The sequence below is a fragment of the Mandrillus leucophaeus genome, unplaced genomic scaffold (genome assembly GCF_000951045.1).
Source record: "Mandrillus leucophaeus isolate KB7577 unplaced genomic scaffold, Mleu.le_1.0 Scaffold71, whole genome shotgun sequence".
NCBI lineage: Eukaryota > Metazoa > Chordata > Mammalia > Primates > Cercopithecidae > Mandrillus > Mandrillus leucophaeus.
In genome coordinates, this window is record NW_012107697.1 from 3,455,425 (window position 1) to 3,469,817 (window position 14,393).

Genomic DNA, 14,393 nt, shown 5'->3' on the forward strand with positions numbered 1-14,393 from the left:
CTGCAGCCTCCACCTCCTGGGTTCAAGCAGTTTTCCTGCCTCAGCCTCTCGAGTAGTTGGGATTACAGGCATGCACCACCACACCATGCTGATTTTGTTTTAGCATGTTGGTCAGGCTGGTCTCACTCCTGACTTCATTCAGGTGATCCACCTGTCTCAGCCTCCTAAAGTGCTGAGATTACAGGCATGAGCCATCGCGCCTGGCCTGAATCTCTAATTCTATTCATTACACACCAGAAATTTATAAAGAATGCGTTTTTTTTTACTTGATTTATGTATTCATATCCTGTTTTATAGTTGTCCTAATTACTTGAAGGAAGTAACACTGAACAGATAAAAAAGGTTGAATTCTGTTATCTTCTGCCCTCATTACAATTTATTGTTTTGTGAGAGTGGTGAATATGTGAATTATTTAGTGTTTAGAAGTCTCTAGAATTTAGGGGTAACACATTTTTAAATGTTGAAAATCAACTTTATTGAGGTAAAATTTACGTAAAATAAGATGCACTAATTGTAAGTGTTTGGTTAGAAGATTTTGACAAATGAATATGCATACTCATGTAAACATTATCTTAATTAAGAAACAGAACATGTCCATCACTGCAGAAAGTTCATTCATTTCTTTTTGCAGTCATTCCCACTCCTCTTCCCTACTTCTCCCCTAGGCTGTTGCTATTCTGCTTTTTGTTGTTTTAGTTTAGTTTTTCCTTTTCTATGTTGGAGTCATGTAGTGTTTACTTTCTTATGTACTGGCTTCTTTTGCTTACCGTGATGTTTTTATGATTCATCTGTGTTTGTTGTATGTATGAGTAGTTCTTTTTTTCCTTCCTAATACACTGTATGGACATATCACAGTTTGTTTATCCATTCATCTGTTGATGGACATTTGAGTTTCTAGTTTTGGGCTCATATGAATAAAACTGCTGTGAACATTCATGTATGTCTTTCTGTGGACACAAATTGTTCTTTCTCTTGAGAGTAAAATTCATGGATCGTATGTAAATGCATGCTTACTTTTATAAGAAATTTCCAAACAGTTTTCCAGAATGTTAGCACATTCCCACCAGCAATGTTATAATGTTGTAAGAGTTCTAGTTGCTCCACCTCTTTGCTACCACTTCTTTTGATTAGCCAGACTAGCTGGTATATAGTGGTATCTCATTGTGGTTTTAATTTGTATTTTCCTGATGACTGCAGCTGTTAAGCACCTTTACGTGTGCTTATTGGCCATTGGTGTATCTTTGTGATGTGTTTATTTAAGTAAAAATTTTGCCCCCTTTAACATTTGTCTTCCATTATTGGTTGGAGAGTTGCATATAATCTGGATACAAATACTTTATCAGGTGTCTATATTGTGAATATTTTCTCTGTGGCTTGCCTTTTCATTTTCTTGTCAGTGTCTTTAGAATAGCAAATGTTTTAAATTTTGTCCAGTTTCCTAGGTTTTTTTTCTTTTATGGTTTATAAACCCACCCTCAGGTCTTTTTTTAATGTTATAAACTATTTTGTTACATGTATTTTATCTGTTTTCTTTTTCTTTCTTTCTTCCTTTTTTGTTTTTTTAATACCCTAAGGTCTTGACGATTTCCTTCTGTGTTACCTTATGAAAAATTTTAGCTTGTGTTTAGGCCCATGATCTGCTTTAATTTTTGTGTAGGGCATGAGTTCAAGAGTTAAGGTTTATGTTAAGCTACAGTAGGCTCATGTACTCATGATGTGTCATTATCAGCAAGAATTGATATGTATATACACTGTGTGTATGTATATATATATAATTTATTATGTGTATATGTTTTCTGTGAGCCATTGTACACACAGTCTATATATATTTTTTATTAACATATCTTTAACATATTGTTTGGTTGGTAAATCAGACTTATTTAAAAGATTGTAGCTCTTTGTATAAAAATCTTTAGAAAAAGTTTTTATTTTCTAATCATCATTATCTTTGTGTTGCTTTACCTGTTTTATATATTGACTTCGGTGAAATGCTTAGATCCTGCAAAGCTGAAAATATATGTTGTCTCTGACTAACACAGAGTTCAAGATCTTCAGATCTGGTCTATGATAAAACAGCCCTGGGTACTAATCAGGGTTCTACTCTGGCAGGACATTTCTGTTCCTCTGGCTGGGGCCCTCTTTCTCTCACCTTGTCTCTCAAATGACAGTTTTCATTTGCTGTTTAGAAGAAATACAGATTCTCCTTTAGGAATCAAGTAAGTATATGAAAGAGATGAAGGAACTGGTTGAGCTCATAGATTCTTTATCTTTCCTACTTTTTTCTCCTTTCTGTTTATGTTTTCTATAAGCCAGGGTTTTTCTTCCCCCTGAACTCTTCCTTTCTCTTCCCTTCTTCGGGGAATAGCTTCAGGTACTCTGTAAGTACCTCCTTTCTTCTTACTGTTTTCCTGAGTATATTTTCTTGAGAGTAAGACTGGATTTCTCCAGAATTTGCCTTGAGATGTTCCTAGCCACATGTCCTAAGATAGTTGATTTTTCTTGGGTTAAACACCAATTAGGGTACCAAAAACACAGGGCAGTGGAGGGCGGTGGAGGGGAGGATTTTATACTACGGAGAAATAGCATAGATGTGAATGGGCTTTCCTTCTAGCTGTCTCATGTCTAATACTTAATATTTTGCAGTTTTCCATAGCTGTTTTTAATATTGGAGCAATTCTATTATACTTCGCCAGTGAGAAAACAGTATGTGTGACTCTGTGGTGTTCTTGTGTTTGCTTTGTTGATGGGGGTTAGTGTTCTTATTTTACCTGTGGATTTACATGTGCTGTTTTGTGTTTCTCCAGATGAAACACAGTTTATTACTAATATATAATTATTGTCTTTTCCTTTCTCTGTTTTCTCTTCCTTCTTTTTTTATGCTGTGGTTCTTGTGCAGGTCTTGTTCAACGTTGCGTAGTCATCCAGAAAGATGACAATGGATTTGGGCTGACGGTCAGTGGAGACAATCCAGTCTTCGTACAGTCTGTCAAAGAAGGCAAGGCATTTCTAAAAACAATTTATCACTCAGTAAACAGAGTAAGAATAGAAAAGCTTAAATAATGGCAATTCCCAAGAATAGAATAATTACACAGATTGCAGGTCATGTGGACTATTGTGCTAGATTCGTCTATATGTCAAATGTATGTCATAGTTATAGGAAGGAATTTACTCTAGTTGATTTTTTTTTTGTACTTGTTAGAAAATCAGTTTTTATATAGTTTTAGCAATCATGTGACTCCTTGGTCATGATACTTTATTGTCCACACACAAGTTTCTGAAATTTCAGTTTTTCGTGGCACCAGTGGTATTTTGGCAAAGACAGATTAAAGAGATAGCTGTGGCCTCAAAAATACCATTTCTTTTCCCAAAACAACAATGACAATATTTTCTACTGCTGTTACCATATATTGAATACTTCCTTTATGTTGGGTGCTATAATTTTGAGGTAGACAATTTTTTTATCCCCATTTTATAGGTGATATTGAAGCTTAGAGTAAAAAAAACATAAAATCAGTCCAAGGTCACACAACTAGTGAGTGGTAGAAGCAGGATTTGAATGTAAAGTCTGACTTTACAGCCCCCGCCTTTTTTTTTTTTTTTTTTTTTTTTTTTTTGAGATCAAGTCTCGCTCTGTTGCCAGGCTGGAGTGCAGTGGCACAATCTCGGCTCACTGCAACCTCCGCCTCCCGGGTTCAAGCGATTCTCCTGCCTCAGGCTGCTGAGCAGCTGGGACTACAGGCACGCACCACCACACCCAGCTAATTTTTGTATTTTTAGTAGAAACGGGGTTTTACCACGTTGGCCAGGATGGTCTTGATCTCTTGACCTCGTGATCTGCCCTCCTCAGCTTCCCAAAGGACAGCCCATGTTTTTAACCATTTTGCTATACTGTTCCTCTGTCAGGAAGATGATCAATAAATGCAAATGAATCACATTTTAAATAAGTAATTTCTCATACAGATGGAGCAGCCATGCGGGCTGGAGTACAGACAGGTGATCGAATCATCAAGGTAAGGAAAAGCCTATTATAGAATTTACGGTAGGATTAAAAAACAACATATATTGGTCATATTCTGCTTTTTTCACTTGGATTTTTATAAAAAGCATCATATTACCTGTGATAGATCTATTGACTCTAAAAACTTAATTTCATTTGTTTTAAAATTAATATTATCCTTTACTGAAGGACATAATAAAAGGATTGAAAATAATGGAGGAATATATGTTCTTGAGTAGGAGAGTAATTCAATGTTGGAAAGGTCATTTCTCTCCAGATTAGTCTGTTATTAAGCAATTCTCATCAAAGTAAAGTTGAGCATTTCTAATCTGAAACCTGAAATGCTCCCAACTCTGCAACTTTTTGAGTACCAACATGACACCATAAGTGGAAAATTTCACACCTGACCTCATGTGATGGGTCACAGTCAAAAGTTGTTTTCGCCAGGTACAGTAGCTTGAGCCTGTATTACCAGCTACTCAGAAGGCTGAGGTGGGAGGATCGCTTGAGTGCAGGAGTTGAGACTGCAGTGCACTTTGATCATACCTGAGAATAGCCACAGCACTTCAACCTGGGCAAATAGTGAGACCCTGTCTTTAAAAAACAGTAAATAAAACCAGACCAAAACAAAAAACTTGGTTTCATGCACAGAAGTATTTAAAATGTGTAAAACTACCTTCAGGCTATGTGTATAAGGTATATATGAAACATAAAAGGCTCATATTTAAAGCTGGGTCTCATCCCCAAGATGTATCATTATGTATATACAAACATTCCAAACTTCAAAAAAATCCGAAACACTTCTTCTGGTACCAGGTATTTCAGATAAGCAATACCTGACCTGTATGCAAATAGAATTGTAGTGGTAGATATCAATTTGATTATTCTACCAGGTGAACTTTATAAAGATGTAAGAATCACTAAAGAAAAAAATATGTTATATGTATGTGTATGTATGAGAAGAGATGTATATGACTCTAATCTATATGTAGACCTACCAGTGGAACACAACAGAGAGACTAGAAATAGATTTTTGAATTCAGATCAGTAGAGAAAGAATGGGTTAGTCAGTAACTATTCTTGAAATAATCGACTAATTTGAGTACTTCAAATTATTATTACATAAGAAAACATACCTTGAACAATAATTTGGAAGAAATATTTGAAATGTATCAGAGACCAGATATCCTTAATTTTAAAGAACACTTTTAAATTATAAGAAAGGAATAAATATTCTAAAAGAATAATGGGCAAATAATTTTATCAGGCAATTCCCCAAAGTAATTGAAATACATAGCATATTAATGGGGATATGGCCAACCTCACTGATAACAAAGAAGTAGGAATTAAAATGATAGGTGAAAAATACATTTGACTGTCAGAAAATTTAAAGATTGGTAATACACATTTAGTATAGTTTGGGTATGGTAAAATGACTATTCTCATGAGTTCGTTATGAGTATGAATTAGGTAAAACCTGTTTGGATGAAAGTCTGCGAATATGTATCAAAAGCCTTTAAGAAAGTATATAACATGTGACAAGCAGTTTTGCTTTTAGGAACTTATCTGAGGAAATAAGTGTACAAATGTGAAGTCATGTGTACAGAGAAATTTGTATTGGCTTTATTATATAACTGCATAAACTGAGGGACAGAGAAATAAATTATATTTCATTTGCAGCTTTTGAAAAGAGTGGTTTAGGTCAGTGTGTACCTTTATTGAAAGATAGCTGCCGTACAGTGAGAAAAAAGTTTTATTTTTTTTTTCCAGGAAAAAACCAGTTGTAATGTATAACGTTTATGTGTCTGTTTGGTGTATGTATACTAGAAAAGTGTCTCCAAAATTAAATGTCATAGCTAACAGTAACTATCTCATGGGGCAAGTTGAGTATACTTGTACTTCCGTTTTTTACACTAATGTATTTGAATTTTAGATAACTTGGATCAGAGAATTAATCAAAAAATTAATGTTAAATCCACATTTGATAGTTTTGCCTTGATTTGTTTGGTTTAATTCAGAATCGGGATAACTTTTTCTACATTTAGCCGGTCTGAAAATTAATTTTCTTTGTAAAGATTAGATCATGGTTGAAAAACTAAAAGCAAATTGAATATTGTGGAAATACTTTTAAAAATTATTTTTTATTTATTATTAATTTTGACAAATTGATGACTTAGTAAAGCAAAGAGATCTTTTCTATTTGTATGAGCCCTTTGCTATGAAGGATTTGTAAATCTTTTTCATGTTATGTTTTGTCATTTGTCATGGTGAATAAGTTGTAATGTTTTGTATGTCAAGGCCTTGGTTTATGTTTAAGTTCATTTTGTTGCCGAATATGCCCTGTAGAATCATGGTGTGAAAATGAATATTGAATCAGATACATAAATATTTTAATGTAATGTGATTAATATATTATAATTGGTTATATTATGTATGATAATTCCTGAAGTCCTTTTATCCATTGTCTCAATAGGATGTATATGACATACACTCCTTTCGTTTTCTTACAGGTGAATGGAACGCTGGTGACTCATTCAAATCATCTGGAGGTGGTGAAGCTAATCAGATGTAGGTGAATGTTATTCTTAGTTTCAGTTGTTTTCTGAAACCCTTAAAGTAAGGATCAGCAAATTTCCTGTAATAGGCCAAATAGTAAATATTTAGGCTGTGTGGACTGTATAGTCTACTACCGACTCTGTCATTGTATCATGAAAGCAGCCATAGACAATATGTAAATGAATGGTTGTGGCTGTGCTTTAGTAAAACTTTATTTACCGAAAGTCTGTGATCCTGGTTTAGGCCCTTGGCTGGAGTTTGCTGATCCCTGCATTGAAGGAAAATCTGAGGTGAAAACTCTTAACTTACTAATAACTATCTTTTGTCAACTCCATTTATATGGTTGATTATAATATTCCTGTCATTCTTGGTAATATTGAATACATATATTCGAAAGAAATGCGTGAGTCACCTGAGAGTAAGGAGGTTGAGAAATCAGACATATGGCCTGATGAACTGAAATGAAACTTTAAAAATCATCTAGCACAATCACTTTCCCTCAGATAAGTAAATGATTATATAATCCAGAGTAACGATCTTCTCTTGGAAATCTTCAAGGTTAAGAATTTGTGATCTTCAGGTTTAGGGATGAGTAGCCCACTTGGACTTAGTTCTCTGTGGACTTAGTTCTCCGTGGAGAACCAGGCTTGAAGCAGTGGGAGTCTGCAGCTAACCTCCCGTCACTTGCAGGGTCAAAGGTAAATTCATGTACCTTCAGCTGGCAGTGAGGTATGGTCAAGCCAGGCTTCAGCCACTCACAGGGCCTCAGTTTTCCCATCTGCACAGGGAGAAGGGAAGGTTCAGTGGCCCTGTGAGCTTTGCTGGCAGGTGGTGATGGGGTGGGTCATCTGAATCTGAGTCAGGTGAAGTCTAGGTGCTACACCTTCCCCAACCTGGGCTTTGGTTTCATTTTGTTGTTACCCTTTAACCTTACCTGCTTTCCAAGAGAGATTTTATATTTTCTTTTCTTTTTTTGAGGGGGGGGATCAGCGTCTTGTAGAATGCAGTGGTGCAATTATAGCTCACTACAGCCTCCAACTTCTGGGTTTAAGTGATCCTCCCACCTTGTTTTTTGTTTTGTCTTGTTTTGTTTTGTGTTGTTTTTGTAGACACTGGTTTTTGATATGTTCCCCAGGCTGCTGTCAAACTCCGGGGCTCACCTGCCTCAGCCTCCCAAAGTGCCGGGATTACAGGCATGCGCCACTACGCCTGGCCAAGATTTTATATTTTCTAAGAGCTTCACATATTGAATGGAAAATAGCATGACAGTTTTAACAGTAGTAAAGAACGTCACATGGGAGTCCACCACCTAAAATGTAACTTCCTTTTTCTTTGTTCTGGCCTGGTTTGGGCCTTATGTATTTGTTACTGTATCTCTTAAAAAGAGAGCGAGAGACTGCTTAAACTGAATGAAAATTTTTAAAAAAGGAATAAAAAAAAGAATTTATGATCTTCTACATCAGATTATTCCACAGTAGACTAGAAGTAAGAGACAATTGTTTGTGATCAAGCAGAATCACTACTGTTTTATTTAATTCTATTTCTCTGTATTGGGTGGATGGACATCTTCAGAAGAAATTTAATAAACTAACTTTTTTCTTGGCCTTTGTACTGCTATGTTAAGCAACTATGAAAATTTTTAAACTTTTTCATCAGAGTACCAGTGCTCCAAATGGTCACTTTGATCAGCGTTCTTAACTTTATTTTAAAAGAGTGCAGGGATCAAAATTAGATCCCCATACTTGAATAAATTTGACCACTTATTTAATGAGAATGTGATTTATAAATTGTTATGTGCTACATAAATATGGTTTATGTTAATAAGTTTATGCCTGATGTCCATTGAGATGTATAAAAACATTTCTTTAGCTTTCTAGGTTGTATTTTTTGCTCATTCCAGTATAAATTTTACTTAAAAAATTAAATCCTAGGATTCTAGCAATAAATTACTTATCCAATAGTAAGGGCATAGCTAAAAACTTAAAGTTCATCCTGAAAACCTTTGCATATCCAAAACATATATAAATTTGACATCCCTAAAGCCTGGGTGTATGTAACAGAGTTCCTGCATGTCCTACTTTTTAATGCGTATTCTGGATATAATAAAAGTGATATCAAATCAGAGCAGTTTAGAAACAGCTAAAGAAAGGAAGGGAAAAGCTAGGAAGCTATTATAAGCAAGTACATAGGCAAGTGAGATATAATAGATGACTTTCTGATAGACAGCAATAAGATTGAAGAGCCTTAGAAAGTGTTTCTACGTAAAATTCCTCCAAATCATAACACTTGTGACTATTATACATAGCAAAAATAGTTTTTAGAATGCCAAAACACTGTGAAATAATTGATAGTGATTTCCATGGGAGGGTTAAATTGGGAGACAAGTGTAAAATACATTTGAAAGTCCTATTGAAATGTCTAAGAAGAAAGTTTTGCTATATCTATTACTGTGACTCTGATTATGGTGATTTTTTTTTTTTTTTCTTTTTTTGAGACAGAGTCTTGTTCTGTCACCCAGGCTGGAGTGCAGTGGCACGATCTCGGCTCACTGCAACTTCCGCCTCCCAGATTCAAGTGATTCTCCTGCCTCAGCCTCCCTAGTAGCTGAGACAACAGGCATGTGCTACCACGCCTGGCTAATTTTTTGTATTTTTAGTAGAGACGGGGTTTCACCATGTTAGCCAGGCTACTCTTGATCTCCTGACCTCGTGATCCGCCCGCCTCAGCCTCCCAAAGTGCTGGGATTACAGGCATGAGCCACCATGCTCGGCCTGATTATGGTGATTTTTGCTGTCTAGATTTTTCACTCCCATAATAGGTCTAATGAATTCCTGTCCATTCCTCCAAATGTTTTCCACTAAAATTTACTACTTATCATTGATTGTGTTTTTCCCTGTTATTGTAGAATATTTTTTGGTCACACTCATTTTGTAAAGTTAATTTAAAACTACATTTTATATTCTAGCGTATTCACTAAACCATGCCTAGTTAGTATCATCTTAAAATACGAAGATCTAGGCTGGGTGCCGTGTCTCACATCTGTAATCCTAGCAACTTGGGAGGCTGAGGTGGGTGGATCACTTGAGCTCAGGAGTTTAAGACCAGCCTGGGCAGCATGGCGAAACCCCGTCTTTAAAAAAAAAAAAAAAAAAACCCTAGGTGCTTGTGAGGGCTGAGGGAGGAGGATCGCTTGAACCCAGGAAGTCGAGGCTGCAGTGAGCTGAGATCGTGCCACTGCATTCCAGCCTGGGTGACAAAGTGAGACCCTGATTAAAAAAGAAGAAGATTTTTTTTTTAATTACATTTAAGAAATTAATTAAACATAGCCACTAATAGATGGTTGATTTTAACTCTCCTCTAAATTAAGAAAATATATTCTTGGAGTTACAAATTTTATTTGCTTTTAAGTAATATCTGATCTTACAAATAGTAACTTGCTACTGAAAACGGCATCATTCTTTTGGATTTTTAGGGCAATCATAAAAGAAATGACAAATTAATTTTTTTTCTGTAGAGAAATGATTAGCAGATGATGGGACAGTCTTATATAACTGGATCTTTTAGAACTATCAAAGATTAAGTAGTAAAATGGTATGAAAAGTTTCTTGACAATGTTACTTTCCCTTCCCTTCCCTTTTTCCATCTCCCCACCCCAAGCTGGTTCCTATGTAGCTCTCACTGTTCAGGGACGCCCACCTGGGTCGCCCCAGATTCCACTTGCCGACTCTGAAGTAGAGCCATCAGTCATTGGACATATGTCTCCCATCATGACATCTCCTCATTCACCTGGAGCATCTGGGAATATGGAGAGAATCACTAGTCCTGTGCTCATGGGGGTAAGAATGGGGAAATTTCTTAGTTAAATACTCAGTCCTATAAGGATGTGTTTACTTTATATTAAGAGTGTTCAAGTATTAGGCTGATGAACTAATTAAATTTAAGGTTCTAGAAAACGATTTACTAATATAAAAATTACATAATAGGAATGATTAGAATATTGTCATAGTAGATTTAATTTAACAAGTATTAAACACCTGTCATATATAAAACAATGTGCCACCCACAAAAATATAGTTAAGGTACTCTTATGTCCAAGGTTATAGTCATCTTAGAATGTGTAATTTTAGGAGGGCGGGGATTTTTGTTTATTTTGTTTACTGTTATGTTTCCAGCATCTGAAATATTGCTTAGCATGTAGAAGGTGCTTAACAAAGCTTTGTTGATTGAGATTAAATCAAGAGTATACAAGTAACTATAATACAAGGCAGAATGTAGACATTATGAGGGCAAAAAAATACTAAGTTCTATGAGGATTCAAAGGAGAGAGAAAGCACATAGAAGAAGAACAATAAATAGAAGGAGCCAGGAAAGCATCAAATATTGTGGAGAAGTAGCTAGGATTTTTGGTTGGTTGGTGCCTGTTAAGGATGTACATAGTGGGAGATGAACTTGAAAACAGTAGGTTGACTATTTTGAAAAGTCACATCTCCCAAGCTAATTTACATGTAACTAGATAAGCAGTAAGAATCCATTCAACGTTGTTTCTTTTTAAGCAAAAGAGTACATGATTATCCTAGGATTATAGGAAGGCTAATTTGGTAAAATATTATAGGGTTGTGAAACAAGGAGGGATGATGGGTGATGAATTAGGGAGCTGTCTTCATATTTCAGGTAAGAGGTACTGGGAGTTTGAGCTATGCATGGGGATCGATAGTAAAAATCCGAATGAGGGAAAGTAAAAGATACTATTCTTATATTAAGACAACTTAATTTCTCCAATATCAATATTGAATGTTCTCTTGAATCTAGTTTAGTAAAGATGAAATAGAAGGGCAGACATTTCTTTGTAGTTTCTTGTCTTTTAAGTGTCATGTCTAAAAGTTTGTCCTCATAACCCAGAAATAAAAACCTAATAGGTATTGATAATTGGAGCCAAGGCAGAACTTTGTATGTCACATTTTCTCTATTTATTTTAGCTTCATTTTCTCTATACTGGTTGTTGTTTGTTTTTTATCTTTTTCTTTTCTAGGAGGAAAACAATGTGGTTCATAACCAGAAAGTAGAAATTCTGAGAAAAATGTTACAGAAAGAACAGGAACGGCTACAGGTATTAAATGAGAAGTAGGGCTGTGTATAGGCCAGTAAAAATGTGAGTAGGCATGGTTGAGTTGCTGTTTATCATAGTCACAATCAAGCAGTATTGTAACCAATGCCATTAGTTATATTATTGATTAAGAATGGACTATTTCTGTATCTTTTTTACGTAAGTAATTAATTCTGAAAATATTTTTATAACTTTTCAGTTATTGCAGGAAGATTACAACCGAACACCTGCCCAAAGATTGCTAAAAGAGATCCAAGAGGCCAAGAAACACATTCCTCAGCTGCAAGAGCAGTTATCCAAAGCCACAGGCTCTGCTCAGGTAGCATTACTATTACAAGTGCTACCCAACTTTTTGCAGGAGAATTTTCTTCTGGGAATGTGTCAGAGAATGTTGCAGTTGACTTTTTTAAAGTTATTTTTCTAGCGTAGGACAACAGGATGTCCTGTTAAGGATGTTACAGAAGTAATGATTAACAAAAATAAATGTGGGCGTCTGATTGTTTGCTTGCTCATGATATCACATTTCTTTGTTCCATAATAATGTAAAAAAGAATTGAGTGCTTCTGCTTTGATGTGACCAACTACTAAAATGTATTTTTATATATATATATATATTTATATTTTTTTGTGGTTCATTCTGCCATCTTAAAACAGAATGGCAGTTGATATGTTTTTAAGTAGGAATTTAAGATTTTAAAATGACAGGCATTGAGCTAAATATATGGACAAGCATTTTCTTATTTAATCTGCATAACATCTCTGAGGTGACTTATGGTTGTTTTCCTCCAGTTTACATATACACTTAGAGAGAGTTAGAGAGATTACATTACTTGTCTGAGGTCATATAGCTGAAAAGTAATAGAACTGGAATTCAAACCGAGTCTGAGGATTCAAAAGCACATTCATACCCTTAATGACTATATTTTTATTGTAATTTAAAAATAGATTTCAGTAGAATTTGCTGTATAGGTATAAGCTATAGAGATAATGGTCTCATAAGAAAAAAAAAAAGCTCAGCATTTATATGTTAACCAGACTTACATTCTGTAATATTCAGATTTGGGATATGTAAAGCACCTTGTACTTCATCTTAAAGCAAAGTAGATAAATTGCTTATACATTTAAAATAGGTAAACACTGTTTGTTTATCACTATTCCTGAGTTAAGTCTGAAGGGAAAGCTACATATTCGCAAAAGAATTATTTGAGATTATCTAGCCTAATCTGCTTACTTTTTGATTAAAAAATACATAGTTGAGAAACCTAGGGTCTAAACTGCTTAAATCATCTATATAAGACCATACAGTATGTAAGCTCCCCTGACATCCTAGTTTAGTATACTTTTCATTCCATTTTTTTCCATTACTTTCAATCCCACTAGCTATGTCACATTTTGCGTGTTACACCTCAGTAATGTTGACAGTTTTATGTTATTACTAGACAAATACAATATTCCTACCCTGTTTGGGCAGCTATCTAAATCTTTATAACCTGGCCAGGCGTGCGTGGCTCACACCTGTAATCGCAGCACTTTGGGAGGCCAAGACGGGCAGATCATCTGAAGTCAGGAGTTTGAGACCATCCTGGCCAACATAGTGAAACTCCGACTCTACTAAAAATAAAAAAATTAGCCAAGTTTGGTGGTGCGTGCCTGTAATCCCAGCTACTCGGGAGGCTGAGGGAGGAGAATGGCTTGAACCATGGAGGCGGAGGTTGCAGTGAGCCAAGATCCTGCCACTGCGCTCCAGGCTGGGTGACAGAACAAGACTCCATCTCAAATTATATAAATAAATAAATGCTTATAACCTGATCTAAATGCTTGTAATAATTTATGTTATAGCATTATGTCCCAGAATTGACCATTGATTGACACTCTGAAGCATTGGAAGGTAGTTAACAAGAAACTGTAGGGTAATAACCTTAATTAATGGGCAGACAATATCAATTAACAAAACATTTTACCTTTTTGCTATATTTGTAAGTTTGAACTTATATTCTTTTTACCAAAATATCACTTGCCCTGTCTTTAAGGTCATGCCATTTTAGAATCCCAGAATTAGTAGTTATTTATGGATTTTACTTGTAGAATTTTAACCATACTTGAGCACATCAGAATGTCCAACTTTTAGCAGTCTCCACGTAGGTTGTAGTACCACTCTATTTCTTTATGCAGCAAGTGATGAAAGTTTTCTTTTATGTGTTTGTGTGGGTGTGTTTTTCTTTCATCTGTTTTAGGATGGAGCTGTAGTTACACCCTCCAGACCCTTAGGTGACACCCTAACAGTCAGTGAGGCAGAAACAGATCCTGGAGATGGCTTGGGCAGGACTGACTGTAGCAGTGGAGATGCTTCTCGGCCCAGTAGTGACAATGCAGATGTACGTATTCAGTGTTCTAAATCTTTTTTCTTCTGTATTCTTTACAGCCCCTTTCTAGATTTGATTTTAAGTGACGTGAGTTAGAGGTGTCTTAGCACTTTTTACCATCCCCATTTTTAATATACCAATTTGATAAACAGAAATCTGGATACTGTTGTATATAAGCTTTTAATTCCAGAGTTCACTTTTTCCCTTGAACACCCATTGCCAACTGTTTCTTTTACAGGGATGGAATTTCCCAGCAGGCATCTTGTTCGTGGGTAGAGAAGTTACTAATGCCAGTGCATTCTTACTGAACCGAGAGACCAACTGTTGATATCTTTAAGAGCATGTTAATATTCCATTTGTGGTCAGAGTGACT

At 35.5% G+C, this 14,393-nt stretch overlaps 1 protein-coding gene across 3 annotated transcripts in view; it reads left to right on the forward strand.

Moving 5' to 3' along the window:
- The window catches only part of ARHGEF12 (Rho guanine nucleotide exchange factor (GEF) 12), a 155,046-nt gene that overhangs the window by 80,325 nt on the left and 60,328 nt on the right, over window positions 1-14,393 (forward strand). For all 3 annotated transcript variants that reach the window (XM_011964974.1, XM_011964973.1, XM_011964975.1), the window contains 7 exons: window positions 2,897-2,995; window positions 3,961-4,010; window positions 6,508-6,565; window positions 10,211-10,389; window positions 11,583-11,660; window positions 11,857-11,976; window positions 13,892-14,032. In XM_011964974.1, coding sequence (XP_011820364.1) covers window positions 2,897-2,995; window positions 3,961-4,010; window positions 6,508-6,565; window positions 10,211-10,389; window positions 11,583-11,660; window positions 11,857-11,976; window positions 13,892-14,032 — 725 coding nt within the window. The remainder of the gene's footprint in view (window positions 1-2,896; window positions 2,996-3,960; window positions 4,011-6,507; window positions 6,566-10,210; window positions 10,390-11,582; window positions 11,661-11,856; window positions 11,977-13,891; window positions 14,033-14,393) is intronic.